General features: G+C 48.3%; 1 protein-coding gene across 1 annotated transcript in view; it reads right to left on the bottom strand.

Moving 5' to 3' along the window:
- LOC142254347 (uncharacterized) overlaps positions 1-24,719 on the bottom strand; it is a 172,968-nt gene that overhangs the window by 103,339 nt on the left and 44,910 nt on the right. The window contains exons 11-17 of the mRNA XM_075325393.1: positions 21,572-21,641; positions 8,188-8,325; positions 5,862-6,026; positions 5,450-5,544; positions 2,142-2,268; positions 1,801-2,056; positions 895-947 (exon numbers count right to left, since the gene is read on the bottom strand). Coding sequence (XP_075181508.1) covers positions 895-947; positions 1,801-2,056; positions 2,142-2,268; positions 5,450-5,544; positions 5,862-6,026; positions 8,188-8,325; positions 21,572-21,641 — 904 coding nt within the window. The remainder of the gene's footprint in view (positions 1-894; positions 948-1,800; positions 2,057-2,141; positions 2,269-5,449; positions 5,545-5,861; positions 6,027-8,187; positions 8,326-21,571; positions 21,642-24,719) is intronic.

Here is a 24,719-nt window from a genome sequence, read left to right as displayed (position 1 = left end):
GCCCCTCCCCTTCTGGTCACATGGGTATGATGTCAGCACAGGTCCTTTTAGCCACCATGATTTATAGCCACAAACGTCTATAATGGAATTAGGATAAATAATAGATAGTAGGAGGATAGACAGGCAGGGGGGCGGGATTAGCTATGAATACCCACCCCAGCTATCAGCTGCTCGGCAGCTACTGACAATCAAACAACTGTTTATTTTAAAAACTTTACTTGCTTGTGTTTCAAAACCCATACATTTGATCTCACAACTAAAGGTATGTAAAGAACCAGCATGATAGTGTCAGTATAGCACTGGCTTTAGGTTATATAGGAAAATCCTGGTGATTGGTGCACTTTAAGCTTCTAAAGATCTGGTCTTTTTCATTTAGTACAACTTTTAAGGTCTTTACCAAGGAGCCTTGGCTCCCAGGGTCAGTATGCAGAGCACCCTAAAAACACGTCCTCCGAGAATCCTATGAGTCATTCACTTAAAAAACACCATAAAAACAACCCTAAATGCTGATATCTCTGGATTTGTTTCCAGATTAAAATAAATAAATAAATAATCTGGGGAGCAGCGGGAATTAAGGAAGAGCAAAATCTGCCAACTTTCGATCTGGTGACAGATCCTCTTTAAATGACCACGTAGTTGTTCCAGTAACTGAAAACTCTAACCTTTTTTTTTTATTATTCAAAAATCATTATTTATATCTATCAAAAGTTCTCAAAGGTTTTTCTCAGACCCACACAATTACAAACACTTATCAAAATATTTTACAAATCTGCTCAAAATCACAAGTTTTTGAAATTCTCAACTATTTGAAATGTTAGTAAATAATAATATTGGTAAACATTGGAAATTCATAAAACTTTTCCATAATGATTGAAGACAGAGCCTTTGATTTACCTGGAGCTTTAATAACTGCTCCCATGCAGGTCAGGTGGCCTCTTTCACATGTGCTGTGAACATAAAACATTAAAATGACAGATTTTCCATTTTTTTATGTAGTGATTGTTTACAAATATTAAAAGAATAAGCTAGAATAAAATAATGTGTCGACAAATATGCACACAGCCAATTTCTGGGCACCAGATTAGTTTCCAGAATTCAAAGTGCCAGGCAGCATCTGATTATATATATATTATAAAAGACCCAGAACTAAAGGCCCCATCACACACAGCGATATCGCTAGCGAGCGTACCCGCCCCCGTCGTTTGTGCATCATGGGCAAATCGCTGCCCGTGGTGCACAATATCGTTAGGAGCCGTCACACGGACTTACCTGCCTAGCGACGTCGCTGTGGCCGGCGAACCGCCTCCTTTCTAAGGGGGCGGTTCATGTGGCGTCACAGCGGCATCACTAAGCGGCCGCCCAATAGAAGCGGAGGGGCGGAGATAAGCATGGAGATGGGTCGTAACATCCCGCCCACCTCCTTCCTTCCTCATTGCCGGCGGCCGCAGGTAAGCTGTAGTTCGTCGTTCCCGAGGTGTCACACATAGCAATGTGTGCTGCCTCGGGAACAATGAACAACCTGCGTCCTCACAAACAATGATTTTTTGAAAAGGAATGACCGATGGGTGAGTATTTTCCATCGTTAATGGTCGTTCGTTGGTGTCACACGCAACGACGTCGCTAACGATGCTGGATGTACACCACGGAATCTGTGACCCCAGCGATATAGAGTTAGATACGTCGCTGCGTGTGACAGAGCCTTAAGAAGCAATTTTAAGATACTTAATGGAGTTTAAAGTGGACCACATAGATATAAACTCAAGATAAAAGAAACTCAGATATTTTTTTTTACATCCTTACCATGTAATTCCATTCTCTTCCACCATTTCTCCAGATTCCATGACATTGCCTTGGTAGTAACATGGACATGAAGCTGACATTACACAGTCTCCATTGTCATTCAGATATGTTCCCTCTCTGCACACACAACCCTCCACTGGGAAGAATTCAAAGTCGAATGTTGCATCATCATTACTCCGAGATCGGCAGGTAGGCTGACACCGGGTCACGTTGTACTGGTATACCTGGGACTCTTTACAAGACTTTGTGTACTTTTCTATAAGAAGCAACAGAAACAGTAAAATGTTATAAATCAAAGGACACATTATCATGGGCTAAAGGAGTACTTGGTGAGTACGTACCACAAACACTGTCTCTCCATGCAATGATAGCGACATTTTTCTTGGCACATGCATAGGCGTATGATGCCAGCGCTGCACACATGCATTCCTCACTGTCTTCACAGCTGCATGTGTCTGAGAGGCAGTTCTAAAAAAACAAAGCACACGGCGGCACAAGGAGCCAATTAGAGATTATGCCATACATTACTGAAATAACATCTGCCAAGTGATTAACCCAAAAAATGGGATAAAACGAAGTATTATGGCCCAGATTAATCATTGCTTTTGAGCATATTTTAGTCTAGTTTTGTGTTTTTCACCTTTTTAGTTTGCACTGCAGCCAATTCATTATTCTATTGGTGCTTTTTTTGAACTTCATTTTATATTTTTGTTTGTTTTTTTTTGTTTTGTTTTTTTCCACTTTGTGGTCAAAGTTTAGTGATTCTACATGTTTTCGCCTGAATCATCCATTGCATCTTCATAAAAAGTCATAAAATGTGGTGTAAATACACTCCAGTTCCCCATTGGTGTATTTTTGAGTATGCCAGTATTTTGATTCTTTTTTGCAACTTTTTGGCACCAATGTGCAACTTTTGTCACCAAAATTTACAAAACAGCTCAAGACAGGAAGAAAGATCATTTTTTACATTGCAAGTTATTAAATATATACTCCCTTTTTCCTTTTTGTTTTTTTTGTGGGGGGGTTTCTCTTTGTGGTCAAAGTTTAGTGAGTCCTATCATCGTCGTCTCTCTATCTTTGATGACGAGTGACAGGTTCAGGACTAAAGTCACTCACTACATGTAAGGATCTATATTTAAAAGTAGTTTCATTTCCTTTGGGACCTAAGGAGTTGATGTCCATTTTGTTCTCAGCAGCTACTAGCAGAGCATTTCATCTGCATCTGTTTTGTAGCCACGCCCCTTCAGGTTTAAAGCAGTAGTGTTTTCCCAGTAGTCCTTGCTGAAGATACAAACTCACTGTTCTCTGGCCGCCTTGGTGGAAGGTCCTGCTGAGAGGTTGTCTTGAACTTGGGCTTATCATTTTTTCATTGCTGTTGTGACACCCCAGCGTTGTGGGATACTCTATCCCAGGCGTGTGTGACACTCAGGAGAGTTGTGGTCATGGCCGATGCCCGGTTCCATGACCCTGGAGGTTGGTCCGAATAAAATGGGGTAAAAAAAAGAAAATAAAATAAAAGACTTTGTCGACTACACCACTTGCGGTATGCGGCCAGGTCATTTGAAGCCGCCGCTGCTTGGTTCTGCTGGGGCTGATGGAGTAATGCAGCCAAGGTGTTTTGGGCCCTCCGCAAGTAGGGCTGGAGCCCAGCAGTGGATGATGGGGATAGTAGTTGGGAACCATCTATGTGAGTGCACAGGATGATCAAGAACACAGTCCACACCAGTATTGCAGTTTTCACTTCATTTACTTTGTTGCGGTGGTACCCAAACCCGCTGGTGCCTTTCCCAGGTGTACCTGCTCCCCTTGTTCTCTGTGTCAGATGTGACCTGGGTTGGCTGTCCTCCGTGCAAACTCGTTGTGGTTGGACTCCCGTGGCCTGGAGCTACTTGGAAGTCCCTTTCCTTTAGCCTTGGCCCTAATGCAGGCAGCCTGGACTATTTAAGCGGTTCAGGGGTCCCCTCTTTGCTGCTTGTGCTTTGGACTTTTTGGGTTGGCAATGGACCCTGGAGATCTTCTCACCCGGTAAAGTTAACAGCTGACCATAAAGTGTCCCACTGTCCTAAGGTCTGGACCCCGCCTTCTGTTGAGTACTGTGAGCCTTGGTTCCAGACTTCCACAGGCCTCCCGTGGTTCCTGGAGTCTGACGCTTCCACAGGTAACCCATGATGCCTAGAGTCCCCGTTCCGTACTCCACAGTTCCTCGCTCCTTTTACAACACTCCGGTGATTCTTCAGATCAGTTTCTGTGCTTTCCACTTTCTACTACTTCACTCCTCTCCTTCTTGCTTCCTCACTCGACTCTCTACTCCCTTCAACTCCCTCCTAACAGACTGCACACCACTTCCTCCCACCTTCCCAACTGACCACTGGCCCCTCCCCTTGCTGGCTCTCTCCCTACAGATTGGGTGGCAACTATCCAGTCAGTGTCCATCCCTTTTACCTGTTGCTAGGCAGGCTCCCAGTTTGGTGTTGGAGTTGTGTGTGTAGCCTGAAGGTACTTGTGTGTTGACTGGCATGGATATTCCGGGGTTTGGGTTTACACTTACGTTTTGTGGCACCTGGTACCACAGGGGTGCTACACTGTTTTCCCCAGTTTGTCTTTCCTTCCCTTGTGTCTTATTAGTGCAGTGGTGGGTTTAGCGAACTTCACCTGCCACTCACTAGCCATGGTATTTCCAGGGCTTCTCAGGGTTTCAGGTTCCTGCTTGGTGACAGCTGAGGAGACTGAGGAAACTGGAGAGGAGAGTAGGGACAGCTGCAGGTAAGGATAGGAGGTGTCCTATCTACCCTTCTCACTAGCACCAGGGCCCTCCTTTGTTATCGTGTCCCTGGTGTCCCCTTTGTTGTGTAGGCCTGAATGCACTTGCCATGCTCGTCACACTTGCCAAGCATGACAATTCCACATGTTTTCAACTGTTAAAACAATTGCATATTTATAAAAAGTCATACAATTTGGTGCCAATATACTCTAGTTCTCCACTGGTGGATTTTTGAGTATGCCAGTATATTTACGCATTTTTGAGATTTTTTTTTGTTGCATCAACGTGCAACTTCCGGAGCCAGAATTTGCAAAACAGCTCAAGACAGGAAGAAAGACCATTTTGACAAATTTGTGATTAATTTATGCCATTTTGATTACTTGGCACCAAAAATGGCAACTATTACTAGACAAAAAAAGAATAGGACTTTATAAGACACTGGTGCCTTCATATTATAATGTATTTTAATATTTCCAAAATGAGCAATAGTCTTTTTCACTAAAAATCCACATTTATGATGATGTTTGCAATGGGCCACCTCTTTTCTTCACCTGTTGCAGACACTGAATTGGGGTCCATATTCTACGACTGTCCTTAAAGCCCCTTGGCCGTTTTTGGATTGAGGCGCAGTGTTTATCACTGTTAGGTACATGATAGATGACACTGTACAGAGAACAATGATGGTCATTTTTTTTATGGTGGGCTGTGCATCATTTGGTAGCCAAGTGGTAGTTCCTATATAGAAGATTGTGTCTGTAAGTGAATTAAGTGGGGTCTATGGATGTCACTGTCACGGCAGAACCATAGCATCTAAAAATATTCTATGTAAAAACCTATGTGTATTTTGCATCGCATTCCCCAATAGAAGAGTTAGAAGATATTCATTACCGAATAATATGTTTGTGGATTTTCTACACTGTGGCAAGGGGTGAAGGGTCCATTAGAAGATGTAAGCAAGGCGCACCAATGTTGTGCATACTTTTCTGTAAAAAGACAAAGTTCTTTCAGTTTAACAAGCAAAACAAATGTGCAATAAATTGGTTACACTCTTACAATTAACACAATTTAATTTATTACAAGTTTATACAAGTTTATTACACAAACTATGCAAAGTACTCATGCCTTATGTGAGACAGTGAGACGACAAGTAGCGGTGGTGGATTGCTCTATTTTTCCAAGATTTCTATCACATGCATACTAGACTTCAGGAAGAATATTTTCAATACATAAATAGCTGGGTGAAGCATAAAGGAATGCATGAAAAAATGTCCATTCCACTAGTGTTTCAATATTCACATACCTTTTTCCAGATTTTGAGAACATGGGTCCTCGTAACTGCTCTTGATATTGGGGCAGTTGCTATTACTCTTCCATGTATTAGCAAAACTCACAGCAGTCCCTTCAGCGATTCCGCTAATAGCCTTAAAATCATCACTCTGGATGTTATTGAAGTTTCCACACAGTCCTTGTAAGAAGAAAAATAATTTTATGTATGTACATAATATAATAGGTGTGTGTGATAGTGGAATATGGGGGGTTGTGCATCAGTTTGTGTAGGTTCACATTTTAGGCATGGTGCTCTGTCCATTCTGTATAAATTGTCCTGTTTGCAGGTTAATCACTCCCTGCCGGAATTTTGTCACTAAGTCTGCGGGAGGGGGGCCTGGGATCCACCCAAACTCTCTGCTTACCGGGGAGATTATTCAGTTTGGCTGGGAAGGACAAGAGACAAGCAGGAAGATTCATCCTCTGGGGGAGAAGCTGCGACTACAGGCACCCACCTGACCCTAAAGGCGTCAGTCATCACACGCTACGATATAACGAGCGATATGTCGTCGGGGTCACGGATTCCGTGACGCACATCCGGCATCATTCGTGACGTCGTTGCGTGTGACACCTACGAGCGACTCTGAACGATCGCAAATAGAATGAAAATCGTGGATCATTGACACGTCGTTCACTTTTAAAAAATTGTTTGCTTTTGCGGATGCAGCCGATATATTGCTCCGTTTGACACCCTGCCAACGTCGAACAACATTCAAACGACCGCCTGGGTCAAACAATTTATCGTTGATCGCTGATGCGTCGGTTTTGAGATCATTACGTGTGACAGCAAATAAACGACCTATGTGCGATCTCGGCAAATCGTAAATACGATCTGGGCATGTCACATCACTCATGAGATCGCCCAAGATATCGTCCCGCGTAACGGGGCCTTTAGAAGTAATATAGGAGCTTGAAGAAGTAAGAAACAAAAAAAATTGGCCAGTAAGTGTTGGAAGGCATGGTTAGACTTACAGGGAGTTTGAAAAAAAATTATAGATGTTGGGATATCTCCTTCAGAGAATTTTACCTAATATAGAAGCTGAAAGTGACCTTAGTTACATAAATATTATCCGTATCTACAGCAGGGGTGCACAACCTAATCTGGTCTGAGGGACACATTGTCATGTTGAATCACTCGTAAGGGCTTCAACAATATTTATGGGGGTATTATCATCTGAGATATGTCCAGACTATCAACATTTTATGCCATGAAGCCTTATAGATAGTAGTCCAGAAAGTGGAACCCGCGCTTATGGGAATAATATAGCTCTCCTTTACCTACGGTCAGAATTAAGAAGAGGAGAAGGTCGTGAGTGACGGTGACTTTGTCCATTGTAAACATAAATGCATAAAACTGCAATGTAGAGAACACAAGAATAGATGGCCGCCTATAACTCATATACATCTCTCTGGAGTAACAAAGATGGGTTGGGTTAAGGGACTGCATTCTGTTAAAATTTAGAGGGAACACAGATGACTGTGACATCCCCCATTTCTTTGTTATGGAAACTACATGGAAACAGTCACAAAGGCAGATATTTCTGTTACCAGATAGTTGGGGGCATAACAGAATAATATAATGTGCGGTGAGTTTTGCACCCCCAACCTAGAGTATATACACTATGAATGCAATATCAGGATGCAGGAAGGTGTAATCCTAAAATATTATTATTATTATTATTTATTATTATAGCGCCATTTATTCCATGGCGCTTTACAAGTGAGAGAGGGTATATGTACAACAATCATTAACAGTACAAGACAGACTGGTATAGGAGGAGAGAGGACCCTGCCCGCGAGGGCTCACAGTCTACAGGGAATGGGTGATGGTACAATAAGTGAGGACAGAGCTGGTTGCACAGTGGTCTACTGGACTGAGGGCTATTGTAGGTTGTAGGCTTGTTGGAAGAGGTGGGTCTTGAGGTTCCTCTTGAAGCTTTCCACGGTAGTGGAGAGTCTGATGTGCTGAGGTAGAGCGTTCCAGAGTATGGGGGATGCACGGGAGAAATCTTGTACGCGATTGTGGGAAGAGGAGAAAAGAGAGGAGCAGAGAAGGAGATCTTGTGAGGATCTGAGGTTGCGTGCAGGTAGGTACCGGGAGACTAGGTCACAGATGTAGGGAGGAGACAGGTTGTGCATGGCTTTGTATGTCATGGTTAATGTTTTGAACTGGAGTCGTTGGGCGATGGGAAGCCAGTGAAGGGATTGGCAGACTGGCGAGGCTGGGGAGTAGCGAGAGGCAAAAAATATAAACACAAGTACTTATTCCAACTCTTTAAGAAGTAAACTTGATATCTTACCGGAAGTCTGATCATGATAAGATGGTCCAAGAGTTATATACACCTGCATAACCGATGTTACCTGGACTTGTATCACAGCATCAAAAGTTGTATGTATATTAATATAGAAAGACGTAGACCAGAAGATTGTCATATTTGCTGCAAAAGACATTAAAATATTGATGAGAATAACTATAGTATAATATATATCCTACCCGTGCAGCAAGTGATGTCACTGGCTTCCTCATGATGAAGGATTGCTATTGCTAAGCCTGAAATGCGTAAGCTCTATGTCTACTTGTCTACTGTGTTGTTACTGTTTTGGATATGTCCTAAAACCATTATTCTAGAATATCAGAAGCAGGAAACATTGTATCACAGTTACTGTGTATTCTTGAGACTCCGCTCATCCGGAACAAAGACGCCTTTATAAGCTGGATGGTACATATTTGTTTGTTATAGGAGAGTTGCTCCATAAGGCAAATCATAGACTCAAGCCTTTTCTTTCTACATTTATTTTCAGTACCACTCCAGCAAGTTTTTATATTTCACCACCGGAGTGGAATCACTATGTATGTTCCTTGCCCCTAGTAATAAACTTACCAGCCGCCGTTTTCTGCTCCTACTGGTACTGCTTCAGTCCCGTGGTGCCAACTAGTGACCACAGCTCCTGACTGACTGGAAGTGACTGTTACAGTCACTAGCTCTCAATATAAGTCTATGAAAGCCTTTGTCAAGCCTTAGATTTAATTTTGCATCCTCGTGTACTTTGATCAGTTTCCCTCTCCACTGGGCCAGAATCAGGTTTGGTTGCTGTCCTAGTTCTGAACACTTTGTCTCTGTATAAACAATTTGTGTGCTTTTTGCCCTTCTGCCAACAAGTGTTTCTGTAGCACCCCAGGGAGTCAGGGGAAAATACTCATTACCGTGATGGTGAGGGTCAGGAGATATCGTGGGTGGCCCTGCCTAGTTTTGTGACCCCAAGGTGTACACGGAGGTAGATGGGTGGATAAGGGTGATGGTGGAGGTTGTTGTCGTGACACCACCTGCGGTACGTGGCCAGGGAATTAGCCGCTGCTGCTGTCACTGTCCTCCGGGGCGGATGGCAGTAGCTGGTCCCAACCCCCTGGCTCTGGGCACTGAAGTGACATCCACGGGCAAAGTGTTCAAATTTTTCGCAGCACCGGCAGATCAGCTGCCCATCAACATCATAACGATCAGGAACTTGTGGCAGCGGGGCTCTCCCGCATCACCGCTAGGGGGAGGTCATCAGCACTAGAAGCCAGTTCAATGATTGCAGGTTGCTGAGCCGGCTGCTTGGATTGCACCGTTTTGGTCAAAGTAACCACACCTTTAATCAATTCCAGCATGTGGAGCCACAGTCCTTCAATAGAGCTCTCACCCATAGTCTGTTCCTTGGCTCCCACCCTCACTGGTGTAGATGGCGATAATCCCGGTTGCTTTAGCACAACACTGCTGCAATCCGGCTCAGTCTTTAAACTCCGCAAAGCTGAGATCAGGGTTTTGCATAGATACAATGCGCATTTGGGTCTAGCGGGTGTCAGACAGAAGCCCCTCAATGAATTGATCAGTTAGCAGGCAATTCTCATCTTTCACCTTCTCCAGTTCCACTTGCCGAACAGCTCTCATAGTCTCCTGAAGGTTTAAAGTATAGTCCCGAATACTTTCTTGCACCTTTTGCTTCAACCCATAAAACCGCATTTTTATCTCAGCTGCTGTACGGGTATCAAAGGGTTCCTTGAGTTTAGTGAAAATTTCCTTTGCCACTCTTTTATCGGTCTCTGGCCAGGATTTGACTTCACGTCGGGCTGCTCCGGTCAATTGACCAATAAGGACACTGGATTTCTGGTCCTCTGTCATAGGGTACACTGGGAATAAACTGTAAAGTCTCTCCTTGAAGTCAGCCAGTTTATATGTGTGTCGCCCCCGTGCCAGCAGCCGGCGCTGCTCGGATCCGGATCTGCGGTGTGGCTCGAGGGATTCACCGGACCCGGGGGTCACGCGGACACTCCAAATGAAAAGGGGACGTATTTGTATGGGATTTGCCGTAGTCAGTCTGTGACACCACCCACGGTGTGTAGTGAAGTGTGGCACCACCACTGCTGTTGTGGGGCACCCGGGGATGATGGAATGGCAGCTGGTTCTTAAACCCTCCGTTCGTAGGGATGGTTGCCCCGGGGCCCGGTGACTTGGTGCAGGGGACGGTGATGGCAGGGGCCGGCACACCTGGTCAGACCAAGGAGTCTCATTTTACTCACGATTAAATAAATCGGACAAGTCCAGTAGTTAACCAAGGTGGCCGGCCTCTGTGGCCGGGTGTACTCTGGTCCCCCACCCGGGCTGGTGGTCTGTGTTACTTTTCCTCTGCACTGCGCTGTGATGTGGTGGACTTCCCGGTGTGGAACACGGGAGTCCGCTCCCGGTATTTTGTGTACCTGTGGAGCCGTGCCCGCTGACGCTGACCCTTGGGATCTGTCAGGCTCTGGCGGATGCCATATCCCTCTCGGTGGGTGGTTGTATGCTTTTGGGACTTTGGTTGGATCAGGATCTATAATCTCAATTGGTTAATTAGCTAAGCGGTTGGTTCCGGTCCTAGCTTCAGGGTCCAAGTACACCCTCTGTGCACGGTTTCCGGGTTGGTTCTCTGGTGTCAGTACCGGCGGGCTACAACCTTGCCCCTGTCTACCTCGGATCTCTGGCTGCCATCTTCCCGTCTCCTGTCAGACACGGACCACCATCTGCCACCTAGCCAATGCACCAGGGCTCCACCCCGGCACCACTGCACTCTGCACTTGAGCTTCACCTCCTCCTTCACTCCTCTCTGAACTTGAACTAAAGCTTAACTCACTGTGTTTTCCCGCCCTGGGTTCTCTAGACCCCTACGTGGGCGTTCTCCATCCGCCTGGTCCCGCCTACAGGGTGGCACATATGCCTCCCAGGAATACTGGTGGAGCCATGTTGTCCCTGGAAGATATGGCATGATAAATAGTAGCACCGGAGCTGGGGTCAATGCTGCAGGTCTGGCAACAGGGACAGTTTGGTCTCTTTCCTCCCTGTACATGTCTTTGCAGGTACAGGGTTCCCTGCTAGTTGCTCTTTCACGCTCTTTGCGGGTACCTCCCATGATGGCACGCACCTTCTTTTCCCGCATGGAATGACTAATGGTGACTGTCCTTTTTAAGCAATACGTTAAACACAGTCCTTTAACGTGCACAGTACCTGGGTTTTGCCCGGGAACGTTATCCTGTTCATGATGCCAAATGTAGCACCCCAGGGGGTCGGGGGAAAATACTCGTCACCGGGCCGGTGAAGGTCAGGGGATGTCACGGGTGGCCCTGCACGGTTTCGTGACCCTGAGGTGTACACAGAGGGGAATGGGGGGATAAGGGTGAGGGTGGAGGTTGTTTTCATGACGCCATTTGCGGTACGCGGCTAGGGATTAGCCGCTGCTGTCACTGTCTCCTGGGGCGGATGGTAGTAGCAGCAAAGATGGTTTCGCTCCCCACAGGTGGAGTGGACCCTGGGGAAGATGATGAGGATTGTAGTGGTGGCGGGGGTCGTTGGCGCCGAGGTGCGGGGCGCGGGCGCTGGTAATAAGAGTCCGAGTCGGCTGCTGCGGTTCCAGGTTGTTTTACTCACTGTTATGCCGCGCGCCCGTGTAGTTCTGGTCACCTGCTGTGATGGGCCTCGTCGACCTCGGATAAGTTAGAAGAAGCCCCCAGTGTTTGGAAAATGTCCTTTCTAAGAGTTGCCCCTTCAGTAGTGAGGAACCCGGGCTGAGCATTCTGCTCCAAACTACAGGCCCCGTGAAAGAAGAGAAAAAGGAAGAAGATGGTGGTGTTGTGTCGCCAGAACTGAAGTTCCTGGTAGACTGACTGAATATTGTGTGAAGTTGCTCCTACTTCTACCCCAAGTGGAACCCGCCCCCCAGGTGATTGTCCTAGTGACCAGGAAGTCCCAAACTTCATGTTGGCAAACCCACCCTGCCTACCCTAGTCCAGCTCCACACTGAGAGGGCTCCTAAGCTACAGTATATGTAAAGTGTGAATGTGGAACACCAGTGATTAACCCCCTCCTTACCCCAGGCAAATACAGTACCTTAAATAAGGTGCAGTACTCTAAGGCGAGTGGAGCCGCAGGGGTGCCACATTTCCTATTCTGTATTTTAACTATTTAAAGCTTCCTTGGATTTTCATTTACTGCTGATGATATTTCTAAAATAATTCCTGCTTGGAACTACAGCCTGTTTCTTTTGCGCTTCTCCTGGCAGACTATTACTTTTGGTTTACCTTATTTTACTCTGCACCATCCCCCGGATTCTTTAGGAGGTACGTAACCTTCAATGGCTGCTTAGCAAGCAAGGTCCAAGTCGTCATATGAGTCATCCAGAAGGGTTGTTTCATTCTGCACAGAGGCATTTAGGGACTGCGCAGCTGTTAACTCTGCTTAGTACAAGAACCGGGTGGGTCAGGTGTAGTAGTTTTAAGTAAGACCTTATTTTTCATTATTTACCATGTGTGTGACTCGCCCACCCCAGGGCTATGGGACACCCGGTGCCGGGCCGGACTAGTCCGGTGGTAGTCAGTGGTGGCTGGGCCCGGCTCCGTGGCCCTGGTGGGTGTCAGTATAATATGTGGCTTGGTGAATAAAGTTTGTGTTCGTGACGCCACCTGTGGTATGCGGCTATTAAGCCTCTGCTGCTGTGTGAGGCCTCCGGGGTGATGTTATGGCAGCAATGGTGGTACTGCTCCCCACAGGTGGAGCGGAGCCCCGGGGATACTGTTAGTGCTCGTGGACGTCTATGAGGTTGTGTGGCTAACACGGTGCAGGGCCGACAGGCGATGAAAGAACCAGGCATAAACAACAGTCTCTTTACCTTTTCCTCTTTACTTTGGAAACAGTCCAGTCCTGGGAGACCGTTACAGGTGGTGATGGGGATCCGGTCGGCCTGGAAGTACTTGGGGTGATCTCTCTGGCCAGCTGAGTATGAGGCCTACTCCTTTACTTTGCTTTGTTACGATAGGACCCTGCTTCTCTGAATCCAGCAATGGCCCTCTGTGCTGCTGGGACTGTTGGTGCGTCCCTTTCCCTCTGTAGCAGGCTGCGCAGGCTCTCTCTCTGGTGCTTCTCTGCTGGAATCCACACCGGCCTTGATGCTGCAGCTGTACCTTTGGGATGTTTTTGGGCCAGGTGCTTGCAGCTCTCCTGCCCTTCGGATTCGGCTACCAGGGAGTATTTTAAGCCCTGGTGGCCACAGACTCCGATGTCCGAGTCTCCCTGCTGCCTCTCAGCTCCTCCTGCTTCTCTGGGCCAAGCTGCTCCAGCTCTAGGCCCCAGATTCACAGGACAGCTCACTCTGCGTCTGTTCACTCCTACTGCTCTCTACAGACTGAACACTACTTCCTCTCTCAGACCAGGCTTAAGGGGATGCTCCCTGGAATCCCAGGTTCAGAGCTCCCCCTGCTGGCCGGAGGGAGAACTGCGTTGGGTGTTACACTTGCTGGCCAATGGATCTCCCAATTACCTCCAGGCTCAGCATTAACCCTTTGGGAGGGCAATGCTGTTGTGGCGACCAGGTCCTGGGGCGCCACACTCCCCCTTAGTTAAATTCAGTACTCCCGGACTGTGGAAACAAACATAACATGTTACAACATTTCATCCCATTATGGGAGGCGCATTACTTAAACGTTACAAACTTAAATACTACTATAGGAGTCCAGTGTGGCTCCCCGCCGGGTGTCCATTACACTGCTCCATTGGGGACCCGCCGCGATCAAACCCCCAACGTAGGCTCTGGGCGTGCGTCAGAGCATTGATGACCCCACTCTATGCACGCCGGACGGGTTTTTCTTCAGGGGTGTTGAGCACACTGGTGCTAACCATGAACAATGTAGGTGTTGGCCACCCATAGTCCAGTGGCCCAATTGTCCATTTACTTAATCACCTAAGACAAAAAGCATTTTATACACAACATTACAGACATTTCACATAACTATTTACAATCTGTTAGGTATTTTACTTTCTATATTCTATACCTTGGAGGGGGCTGTCCCCGAGTGCTACGTTGGGACCGGCGTAGCTCTGGGGTTTGTCCCTGACTACTTAGAGGGTCTGCCCCCCCCCGTGTGATTGGTAGGCCTAACCCTGACAGGGATACGTGTCGGTTGCCTACGGGATCTCAGATTCGCCAAGGGTACGGCAGGTTCACCACTGGCAGGGGGTTGAACCTCCTGTTCCACTGCTGGCGTGTCACCTCGTGTTGGAGCGGCCGGTTCTTTAGGTGGATCTGGAACCTCTTCTGCTTCTGGCTCGACCAACTGCGGGAACGTCAAGACTGGTACCACTATGGCATTGTTTATTCGGGTCCAAGTTTTGGGGAATTTTCCAAGGATTGTTTGGATCATCTCTTCCTCTTTTTCTTGACTTTGGGGACTTTCTTGTACTTCTTCTACTTCTTTTTGGGTTCTGCACCGTTCAGGGCACGCTTTCAGGCGGTCTCGAGAAATTGCTTGATAGGTCTTGCCTTCATCCTTGCTTATGAGGCATACCTTACTATTGTCAAAGTTGGAGGGGATAATGGTGTAGGGCTCGTTTTCCCACTGATCATCCAATTTATGCGTCCTCCGCTTCTTCTTGAGGACTTGTTCTCCAGGTGCTAAGGGAGTTGCTGGGGCTGTTTGATTGTAATGCTGCTCTTGTCTCGTTCTTGCTTGAGACAGGCTCCTCTCTACGCATTCCTGGACCTTACGGTACCGCTGCTGCCGCTCTGTATCCCAATCCTCTATTTCCTGAACCGCCTCAGGTGACACAGTCCCCATCTCAAAGTCTACAGGTAACTTGCGAGGTCTGGCTCGCATCAGGTAAGCAGGGCTGCAGTTGGTCGAATTCACCGGGATATGGTTGTACAAGTCTACCAGATCTGGTAACTTTTCTGGCCATTGGTTTCTTTCTTCCAAAGGTAGAGTCTTGAGCATATCAATAACCACATGGTTCATCTTCTCGCACAATCCATTGGTTTGGGGGTGGTACGGTGTGGTTCTGATTTTCTTACAACCGTACATGTTACAGAACTCTTGGAACACTTCTGCCTCGAATGCAGGACCCTGATCAGTCAGTACCCTTTCAGGGTAACCGTGAGGTCGACAAAAGTAGGCCTGAAACGCTCTCGCTGCTGTTCTGGCTGTCTGGTCCTTCACGGGCACTACTACCAGGAAACGCGAGTAATGGTCCACAATGGTGAGGGCGTACACATAGCCTGACCGGCTTGGTGTTAACTTCACGTGGTCCAGGGCCACCAACTCCAGGGGCTGCTTTGTGACAATTGGCTGTAGGGGAGACCTCTGGCTGGCATCATCTTTCCGCCTCAGATTACACGGACCACAGTCTCGGCACCACTTCTCGACTGTCTTTCTCATGTGCACCCAGTAGAACCGATCACGGAGTAGGGTCTCCAACTTCTTCCACCCGAAGTGTCCTGCGTTATCATGATAAGCTGCTAGGACCATTGGAGCATCCCTCTGTGGGACCACTATCTGCCAGACAAGTTCATTCATTCGCCAGTTGACATATCTCTTGCAGAGCTTGCCTTGGTAGGTGAACAGTCGTCCCCTCTCCTTCCACAGCTGCTGGGCTTCTTCTGGAGCATCTGGGCCAAGATGAGTCTCAGCTTGTGCTAGCTTTTCTTTGACCAGTCGCACAGCCGGGTCACCGTTCTGTGTCTCTTCCCAATTATGGTGGAGTAATGGGTTGACCGAGACTTCGTGCTGGCTCGAGTGCTTCACTCCCACAGCATGCTCACACTGGGAAACACCCTGATGATGGAAAGCCGGTAACTCTATCTCTTCGAGTTCATCCAGGTCTTCTCCAGATTCGGGTAAGTGAGGCATTCTGGACAGCGCATCAGCATTGTTATTCTTCTTGCCAGCCCGATACTTGATGGTAAAGTCAAAGTTAGACAGCCGGGCCATCCATCGCTGTTCCAACGCACCTAACTTGGCTGTTGCCAGGTGTGTTAACGGATTGTTGTCCGTGAAGATGGTGAACTTGGCCGACGCCAGATAGTGCTTGAAGCGTTCAGTCACTGCCCAAACAATAGCGAGGAACTCCAGCTTGAAGGAACTGTAGTTTTCTGGATTCCTTTCTGTGGGCCGAAGCTTCCTACTGGCGTACGCTATCACCCTCTCTCTGCCTCCCTGCATCTGGGACAGAACTGCTCCCAGTCCCACGTTGCTGGCATCTGTATACAGTACAAACGGCTGGCTGTAGTCAGGGTAGGCCAGAATTTCTTCTCCCGTGAGAGCCCCTTTCAGCCGGACAAAGGATGTTTCTAGTTGGCTGCTCCATTCAAATGGAGGGCTCTGCTTCTTAGCCTGCTTTGGCTGGCCCACCAGGAGATCTTGAAGGGGCGCTGCTATCTTGGTGAAACCATCAATGAACCTTCGGTAGTAGCCCACCAGCCCAAGGAACTGCCGCACCTCCTTTACCGTGGTGGGTCTTGGCCAGTCCTTGATTACGGTGACTTTCTCCGGATCAGGTGCCACACCTTCTGCGCTGACCACATGACCCAGGTACTGTACCTTTGGCTTCAAGAGGTGACATTTGGACGGCTTTATCTTCAGGCCATATTTCGACAAGGACTCAAACACTTCTGCTAAGTGCCTCAGGTGGTCTTCATAAGTCTTGGAGTAGACTATGATGTCATCCAGGTACAATAGCACGGTTTCAAAGTTGTGGTGGCCCAAGCAGCACTCCATCAACCTTTGGAATGTCCCTGGGGCGTTGCAGAGCCCGAATGGCATACAGTTGAACTCACAGAGGCCCATTGGTGTCGTGAATGCAGTCTTCTCCTTGTCCGCCTCTGCCACGGGAACCTGCCAATACCCACTGGTGAGATCCAAGGTGGAGAAATAGTTAGCTGACTTTAAGGCTGTTAGTGACTCCTCTATTCTGGGCAGTGGATAAGCATCTTTATGTGTAATGCGGTTAATTTGCCTGTAATCTACACACATTCTCATTGTACCATCTTTTTTCTTTACGAGCACTAGTGGAGCTGCCCAGGGGCTACAACTATCTCTGATAACCCCAGCCTCCTTCATTTCCCGTAACATTTCTTTGGCACGCTGATACTGTGCGGGGGGTACAGGGTGGTATCTCTCTTTAATGGGATGATGATCACCCGTGGGGATTTGATGTTTAACCCCTTTCACCTGCCCAAAATCTAGGGGGTGTTTGCTGAAGACCCGTTCGTACTCCTGTACCACCCGGTAAACCCCATGCTTTTGGTGTGAGGGGGTGGAGTCGGTGCCCACATGTAATTTTTGGCACCAGTCTTCCAGCTGCCCCTTGGAGCCATTGTCTTCCGCCTGGTCGGACGGGATCAAGAGTTCCACTGCTTTGATGGTATTGTTGCTGACAGTGTACAGTTTTGCTACAGTGGCGTACTGGGGCAATTTGGCTTCCTCCTCCCCACAATTCAGGACACGGACGGGCACTCTCCCCTTGCGGACGTCTGCTACCCCTCTGGCTATTAGGACTCCAGGCCTACTGTTTGAATACACCGGTTCTACCAAGGCATGGTAGTCCTGACCCTTGAGGCCTATTGCTGCCCGACACCTTATCAACATTTCACTTCTTGGGGGTATTGCAATGGGGAGGGGGTCACTTACCCTCACACTGCCAATTTCTCCTCCGGTGAGCTCTACCTGCTGCCTCCTCATCAGGGCTCGGATCTCCCTCTGTAGGGCACGCTGCTGCCCGGAGCTGGCAGTTTCAGACGCCTGTTGCAACAAAATTATCACTTCGGCAAGACAATTTTCCATCACATTTGTACCAATGGTTAGCAGTGGGTCAGATTCTTTGCGATCAATATCTACAATTATCATCCCCTGACATGGCAATTCTACCCGCCCCACTTTAATGGTTACTTCTTTGTACCCAATTTGAGGTAAGGGCTGACCATTACTGGCCACAATTGTTAAATCATCATCTGGGCCATGGTCAATGTCTGAATCATCCCAATATCTTTTGTACAGTTTATAGGGGATGGTTGTTACCTGGGACCCCGTATCCAGGAGAGCATTCAAAGGGATCCCATCCAGCACAATAGGAAGGACTTCTTTGTACCCAATTTGAGGTAAGGGCTGACCATTACTGGCCACAATTGTTAAATCATCATCTGGGCCATGGTCAATGTCTGAATCATCCCAATATCTTTTGTACAGTTTATAGGGGATGGTTGTTACCTGGGACCCCGTATCCAGGAGAGCATTCAAAGGGATCCCATCCAGCACAATAGGAAGGACTTCTTTGTACCCAATTTGAGGTAAGGGCTGACCATTACTGGCCACAATTGTTAAATCATCATCTGGGCCATGGTCAATGTCTGAATCATCCCAATATCTTTTGTACAGTTTATAGGGGATGGTTGTTACCTGGGACCCCGTATCCAGGAGAGCATTCAAAGGGATCCCATCCAGCACAATAGGAAGGACCGGTCGTCCTCCCACATACTTGCTGCGGCTGGGGGTTGAGCCGGGCTTCCTTACACCTGGGGGTCGGCTCCTGGCCCCAGGCTCGGCCCATTTAAAGGACAGTGTCGTGCAATGTGGCCCACCTGGCTGCAGCGGCGGCAGATCGGTTGTCCCGTTGAATCATACCGGCCTGTGTCTCTGCCTCGGGTCGGCGGAATCCTCCTCTGTCGCATCCATGGGACGTCATCTGGGCTGGAGTCCAACTCGATTCTTGCAGGTGATGGGGTCACTTGTAGAGACTGCACGGTCTTGGCAAGGGCAGCTACAGTTTTGGTCAGCTCCCGGACCTGCTGTCTGAGCTCTGCAGTGGGATCCTTTTCCAGGGACTGCGCCTCGGCCCCTGCAGCAGCTGGTGTTGCAGGCACCACCCCGGGGTACGTGATAGCAAGAGGCCGGAGGGATACTGGGTCATTCGGTGTAGATTCTCTCAGTACCCGGATGGCCTGGTCCTTAAACTTTGCAAAGTCCAGAGCAGGGTTCTGCAGGACCATGATACGCAGCTGGGTCCTGTGGGCATCTGACAGGAGCCCTTCTATGAACTGCTCAGTTAGGAGTTTGTGTTCTTCACGTACACTCTCTGGGTCCACCTGTTTAACTGCTTTCAGGGCCTCCTGCAAGTTTAAGGCATAGTCCCTGATGCTGTCTGTGGCCCGTTGTTTGCACCCAAAGAATCTCATCTTTATTTCTGCTGCGGTGCGGGTGTCAAAAGTACTCTTTAACTTGGCCAGTATCTGGGTTACTGTCCCTTTATCTGTATCAGGCCAGGACTTCACTTCACGCTGGGCCGCGCCGGCTAGCTGCCCCATTAATATGCCCACCTTCTGATTCTCAGTCAGTGGATACACCCGGAACAAGCTGTGCAGGCTTTCTCTGAAGTCGCTCAAGATATGGGACTCCCCGGAGTACTGCGGCAGCCATTCTGCTCCCGGGATGTACGGCATTGTGATCGGCATTACCGGCGCTACAGCGGGGGCTGGGGCGACGGTGACTGGGATTGCTTCGGCTTGTGCTGCGGCGTCTCGGGCTATGGCAGCCACCTACTCTTCCTCCGAGTCGGACATCTTCCTCCCCCTTAGTGAACCTTACCAGGCTCCGTTCACTTTTCAAACTCCCTCCTGGGTCGCGCGGGGTTAACAGCGCTCTGCTCTGATGGCGCGCTCCCTTCGCGCTCTTTGTCAGGCACGGCCCCCTTCTTCCTGCGCTCAGTGGGGCTAATGGCGGCGGCAGTTTTCAAATAGTAACACAGTCTTTTAAACACAGTTTCTTCAGGCGCACAGTACCCGGTGGGACCGGGCACGAAATCCTGTTTGTGACGCCAAAGTTGACTCGCCCACCCCAGGGCTATGGGACACCCGGTGCCGGGCCGGACTAGTCCGGTGGTAGTCAGTGGTGGCTGGGCCCGGCTCCGTGACCCTGGTGGGTGTCAGTATAATATGTGGCTTGGTGAATAAAGTTTGTGTTCGTGACGCCACCTGTGGTATGCGGCTATTAAGCCGCTGCTGCTGTGTGAGGCCTCCGGGGTGATGTTATGGCAGCAATGGTGGTACTGCTCCCCACAGGTGGAGCGGAGCCCCGGGGATACTGTTAGTGCTCGTGGAAGTCTATGAGGTTGTGTGGCTAACACGGTGCAGGGCCGACAGGCGATGAAAGAACCAGGCATAAACAACAGTCTCTTTACCTTTTCCTCTTTACTTTGGAAACAGTCCAGTCCTGGGAGACCGTTACAGGTGGTGATGGGGATCCGGTCGGCCTGGAAGTACTTGGGGTGATCTCTCTGGCCAGCTGAGTATGAGGCCTACTCCTTTACTTTGCTTTGTTACGATAGGACCCTGCTTCTCTGAATCCAGCAATGGCCCTCTGCGCTGCTGGGACTGTTGGTGCGTCCCTTTCCCTCTTTAGCAGGCTGCGCAGGCTCTCTCTCTGGTGCTTCTCTGCTGGAATCCACACCGGCCTTGATGCTGCAGCTGTACCTTTGGGATGTTTTTGGGCCAGGTGCTTGCAGCTCTCCTGCCCTTCGGATTCGGCTACCAGGGAGTATTTTAAGCCCTGGTGGCCACAGACTCCGATGTCCGAGTCTCCCTGCTGCCTCTCAGCTCCTCCTGCTTCTCTGGGCCAAGCTGCTCCAGCTATAGGCCCCAGATTCACAGGACAGCTCACTCTGCGTCTGTTCACTCCTACTGCTCTCTACAGACTGAACACTACTTCCTCTCTCAGACCAGGCTTAAGGGGATGCTCCCTGGAATCCCATGTTCAGAGCCCCCCCTGCTGGCCGGAGGGAGAACTGCGTTGGGTGTTACACTTGCTGGCCAATGGATCTCCCAATTACCTCCAGGCTCAGCATTAACCCTTTGGGAGGGCAATGCTGTTGTGGCGACCAGGTCCTGGGGCGCCACATGTGCTCTTTAGTGCCCAAAAGAACCTCATTCATACACTTACATAGAAAAGTGACCTCTGTCTCCCCCTGCAAACACCGGAGTGATCCAGCAGGTCACAACCATCAGTAGACGATCAGAGTGAACAGCAGAAGACGGGGGCTAGTAAGTATATTACTAGGGGGCACGAACATGCATCAGTGATACCACAACGGCGGTGAAATAAAAAATAAAATGGTGGTGACCAACAGCTTATAAGGGTCAAATCTTGTGACAGGTTCCCTTTGTGCCTGCTCTGCATTATAGCTCAACATTTTGATGGTCAGACTATTTGTATGGACTATCTGACTAGATAGAATAGTAGTCTAACATTGTTCTTAAAGAAAATAGGAAGCTATGTCTTATGGCCATATTCTGAGTTTTCTGTAACCATTCTAGTTGCACTAAAGTGTTTGCTGTCATATACTTTTTTTAAAAACTCACCAACAATGATAGGAAGTTGAATTGGCATCCAGTTAAGGAATAAAGCACCATTGTCTTTAATGACAAGCACCTGAGGATAAAATGAAAAGCTTTGTGTTTTGTTTTACAATAAGAAAGGAAACTTAATTAAATTACATAAGTCATATAAGAACCCATTTATACATGCCCTTGACTTTCATTGATTTTCCTGTGAAGATTGCTGTGACAATGGTATAGTCCGTTTATGATGACATGGACTCTGTCAGTGCCTAGCATGGATTACATTTCTTGAAATTCAGCCAGACATGAAGATAGTTTGTTTATACATGAGGGATAAGCCCTCATTGTTTCTACAAGACTCTTAAGAATCCAGTGTTACAGTTCTTGTCGACTCATGTAATTGCCTTGGCTAATGAAGGTCAGACACCCAGATAAATCAATTATGCGAACTTCCCATTGTATTACTAAGTGAATTGCTAGATGTGATATAACTTAGCTGTCTCTCCCTCGTCCCTGGATATTTTGTATACGGCTTGAAATGTAGCCAATAAGTGCCCAATGTTATCCACCAATCGTGAAGACCACAATGGTCTGAATGGAGAGCTCAGGGGTATAAGAAGGAGGAATGTCCATTGCCCAGGTAGACTCTTGCTACATGCTACCAATCTAGGACCTGCGGATCCGATTGGCAAGCTAGAACTGAACCTCGATTATAATACTATATGGACTTCAGCATCGAATGCAAGGATTCGACTAAGCTATCAAAGACTACCTAAGGAAGGAATCCAGCTTGGGACAATCCAGGCACCTGACTACAGGCTTTGTGGTCCTCAGACAGCTTCCTAAATCTGGCGTTATTCCATTCTTGGTGGGTGCCCGCCAAATGCGGGGTGCTGCTGGATTGGAGTAAGTAGCCCTGGAAGCTCTGAGGCACGGACATTCTAATCCCTGGTGACCAAGCAGAAGGGTGAGAAACTGTTGCTGGTTACATTTTGCAGTTTTGCTGGTTATATGCTATGTGCCATTAATTGTTTGGGGATCCAATAAAGTCTTAATATTGTGATTCCCTCACCCTGTGTTGTCTGAGTAGTGTTCCACCCACGATTAAGGAGGGCGTGCGTTCAGTTGGGATGAGCCCTGGGCCATGCTGTCTTTTGTAAAGGCGGCCAGGCCAGCAGACGAGAGCACCCACGGACCCCCGTGTCTCCACACCCTAGATGAGTGCATTATGTAGAAATGATGATCAGAATTTAAGGAGGTGCAGCTTAAAGTCCCAGTTGGCAAAGGAAGACTTTCTCAAACTACTGTGCATAGTGAATAATAGAGGAACTCTTGTTTTTTGTAATTTATGTACTATACTACCATCATATTCCAAAACACTTTAAAGACATTGTTATAACTGTCACAATTTAAATTCCGAATACAATATTTGAATCCAGGACCCCAGTGCTGCAAAGCAAGAATGCTAACCACTGAGTCACCATGATGTCTGCATTTTTAACCTTTTACCTATATATAGGGATCTGGGCTTACACAGAGTCCCCTAGGTTCCGTTAATGCAGTGGCTGCTGGCTGGTGAAGTGAGCTGGCAGAGAGAAGTGTTGTCAAGCCAGCTCTTGCCAGAGAAGGCAAAACAATGAACAAAATCAGAATACAGAGATAACGTCAGGAATTAGCAAAAATGAAAAACAGGAGGACGGAGTCAGGGTCTGAATCATAAGAAAGTCGGACGGATAAACAGTCCAAGGTCAATAACTAGTAGCAACAACAAAACTAGCAGGTTAGTATTTAACTATTCTAAACTATGCTGCCCGACTAATCCACCTGTCCCCCCGCTATTCCCTGACTTCTCCTCTCTGCCAATCCCTTTACTAGCTTCCCATTGCCCAACAACTCCAGTTCAAAACCCTAACCATGACCTACAAAGCCATCCATAACCTGTCTCCTCCCTACTTCTGTGACCTAGTCTCCCGGTACTTATCTGCACATAACCTTCGATCCTCACAAGATCTCCATCTCTACTCCCCTCTTATCTCCTCAATCTCATCCAAGATTTCTCCCGTGCCTCCCCCATACTCTGGAATGCTCTACCACAAGATATCAGACTCTCGCCTACCTTGGCAAGCTTTAAATAGGAACCTGAAGACCCACCTCTTTTGACAAACCTACAACCTGCTGTAATCCTCAGTCTGATACAGCGCCGCACGACCATTTCCACCCTCACCTACTGTATCCTCACCCATCTCCTGTAGACTGAGCCCTCATAGGCAGGGTCCTCTCTCCTCCTGTACCAGTCTTGTATTGTACAGGATTATTGTACTTGTCCCTATTATGTATACCCCTTTCACATGTAAAGCGCCATGGAAAAAATGTCGCTATAATAATATGTGACGCCCTGGCCTATCAGGTTGTCACAGGGTATTGTGCAACCTGCCCCCTTCAGCACAGTATCCACCCTCCTTGGTTACGGGTCTGGTCCTTTGGTGTTGCCAACAGCTGAGCCAATCAAAACCCTAGGGGCACACCATTGGGAGGCCTGAAGGGAATAGGGCCGCCCACATGGAAGGTTGGTAGGGGAGAGTGAGAAAGTGAGAGGAGAAGGGAAGTGGCAGTGGAAGGAGAAGGAAGTGACTCTCGTGAGGAGAGGTCACAGGTGGAGCAGGGCTCCTGAGTACTAGATAGCAGACGTTGGTCTGGGCCCGCTAGGAGCTGGAACCCTGGTCGCAGGGGATAGTGTCAGGGGGCACAGACTGCCGAGGAGGGCGGCCGGTGGCCTTGAGCTATCACCGGGCAGGGCCCAGGGCATGACGGGGTACGTGGACGCTAGGCCGGGAAGTAGCTTCATGCGTCCTGGTAATTTACCCAACAGGGGTGAAGACTTCAAGTGTCATCCCCAACCCGCTCCAAAATCGGGGTACTAGCGCACTGATGGGATAGGACTTTCCCAATACAGTCCAAAGAAATCCTACGTGTGAACCTTGAGAGCAAGCTCACTCCGTTAGCCATACGGGTGAGCGGGACCCGAAAAGTTTCAGACTTGAGGGTCCAAAGAGGAAAACACAGGTGCCAAGGAAAGGGGCCACGGACTAACTGCAACACCAAGGACACGGACCCAAGCGTGCTCTCTCCCAGCTGCAGTGGTGCTCAGAACTCTGGTTTACAAGCTGTC

The sequence above is a fragment of the Anomaloglossus baeobatrachus genome, chromosome 10 (assembly GCF_048569485.1).
Source record: "Anomaloglossus baeobatrachus isolate aAnoBae1 chromosome 10, aAnoBae1.hap1, whole genome shotgun sequence".
Lineage (NCBI taxonomy): Eukaryota > Metazoa > Chordata > Amphibia > Anura > Aromobatidae > Anomaloglossus > Anomaloglossus baeobatrachus.
This window is presented reverse-complemented; position numbering and strand designations above follow the sequence as displayed.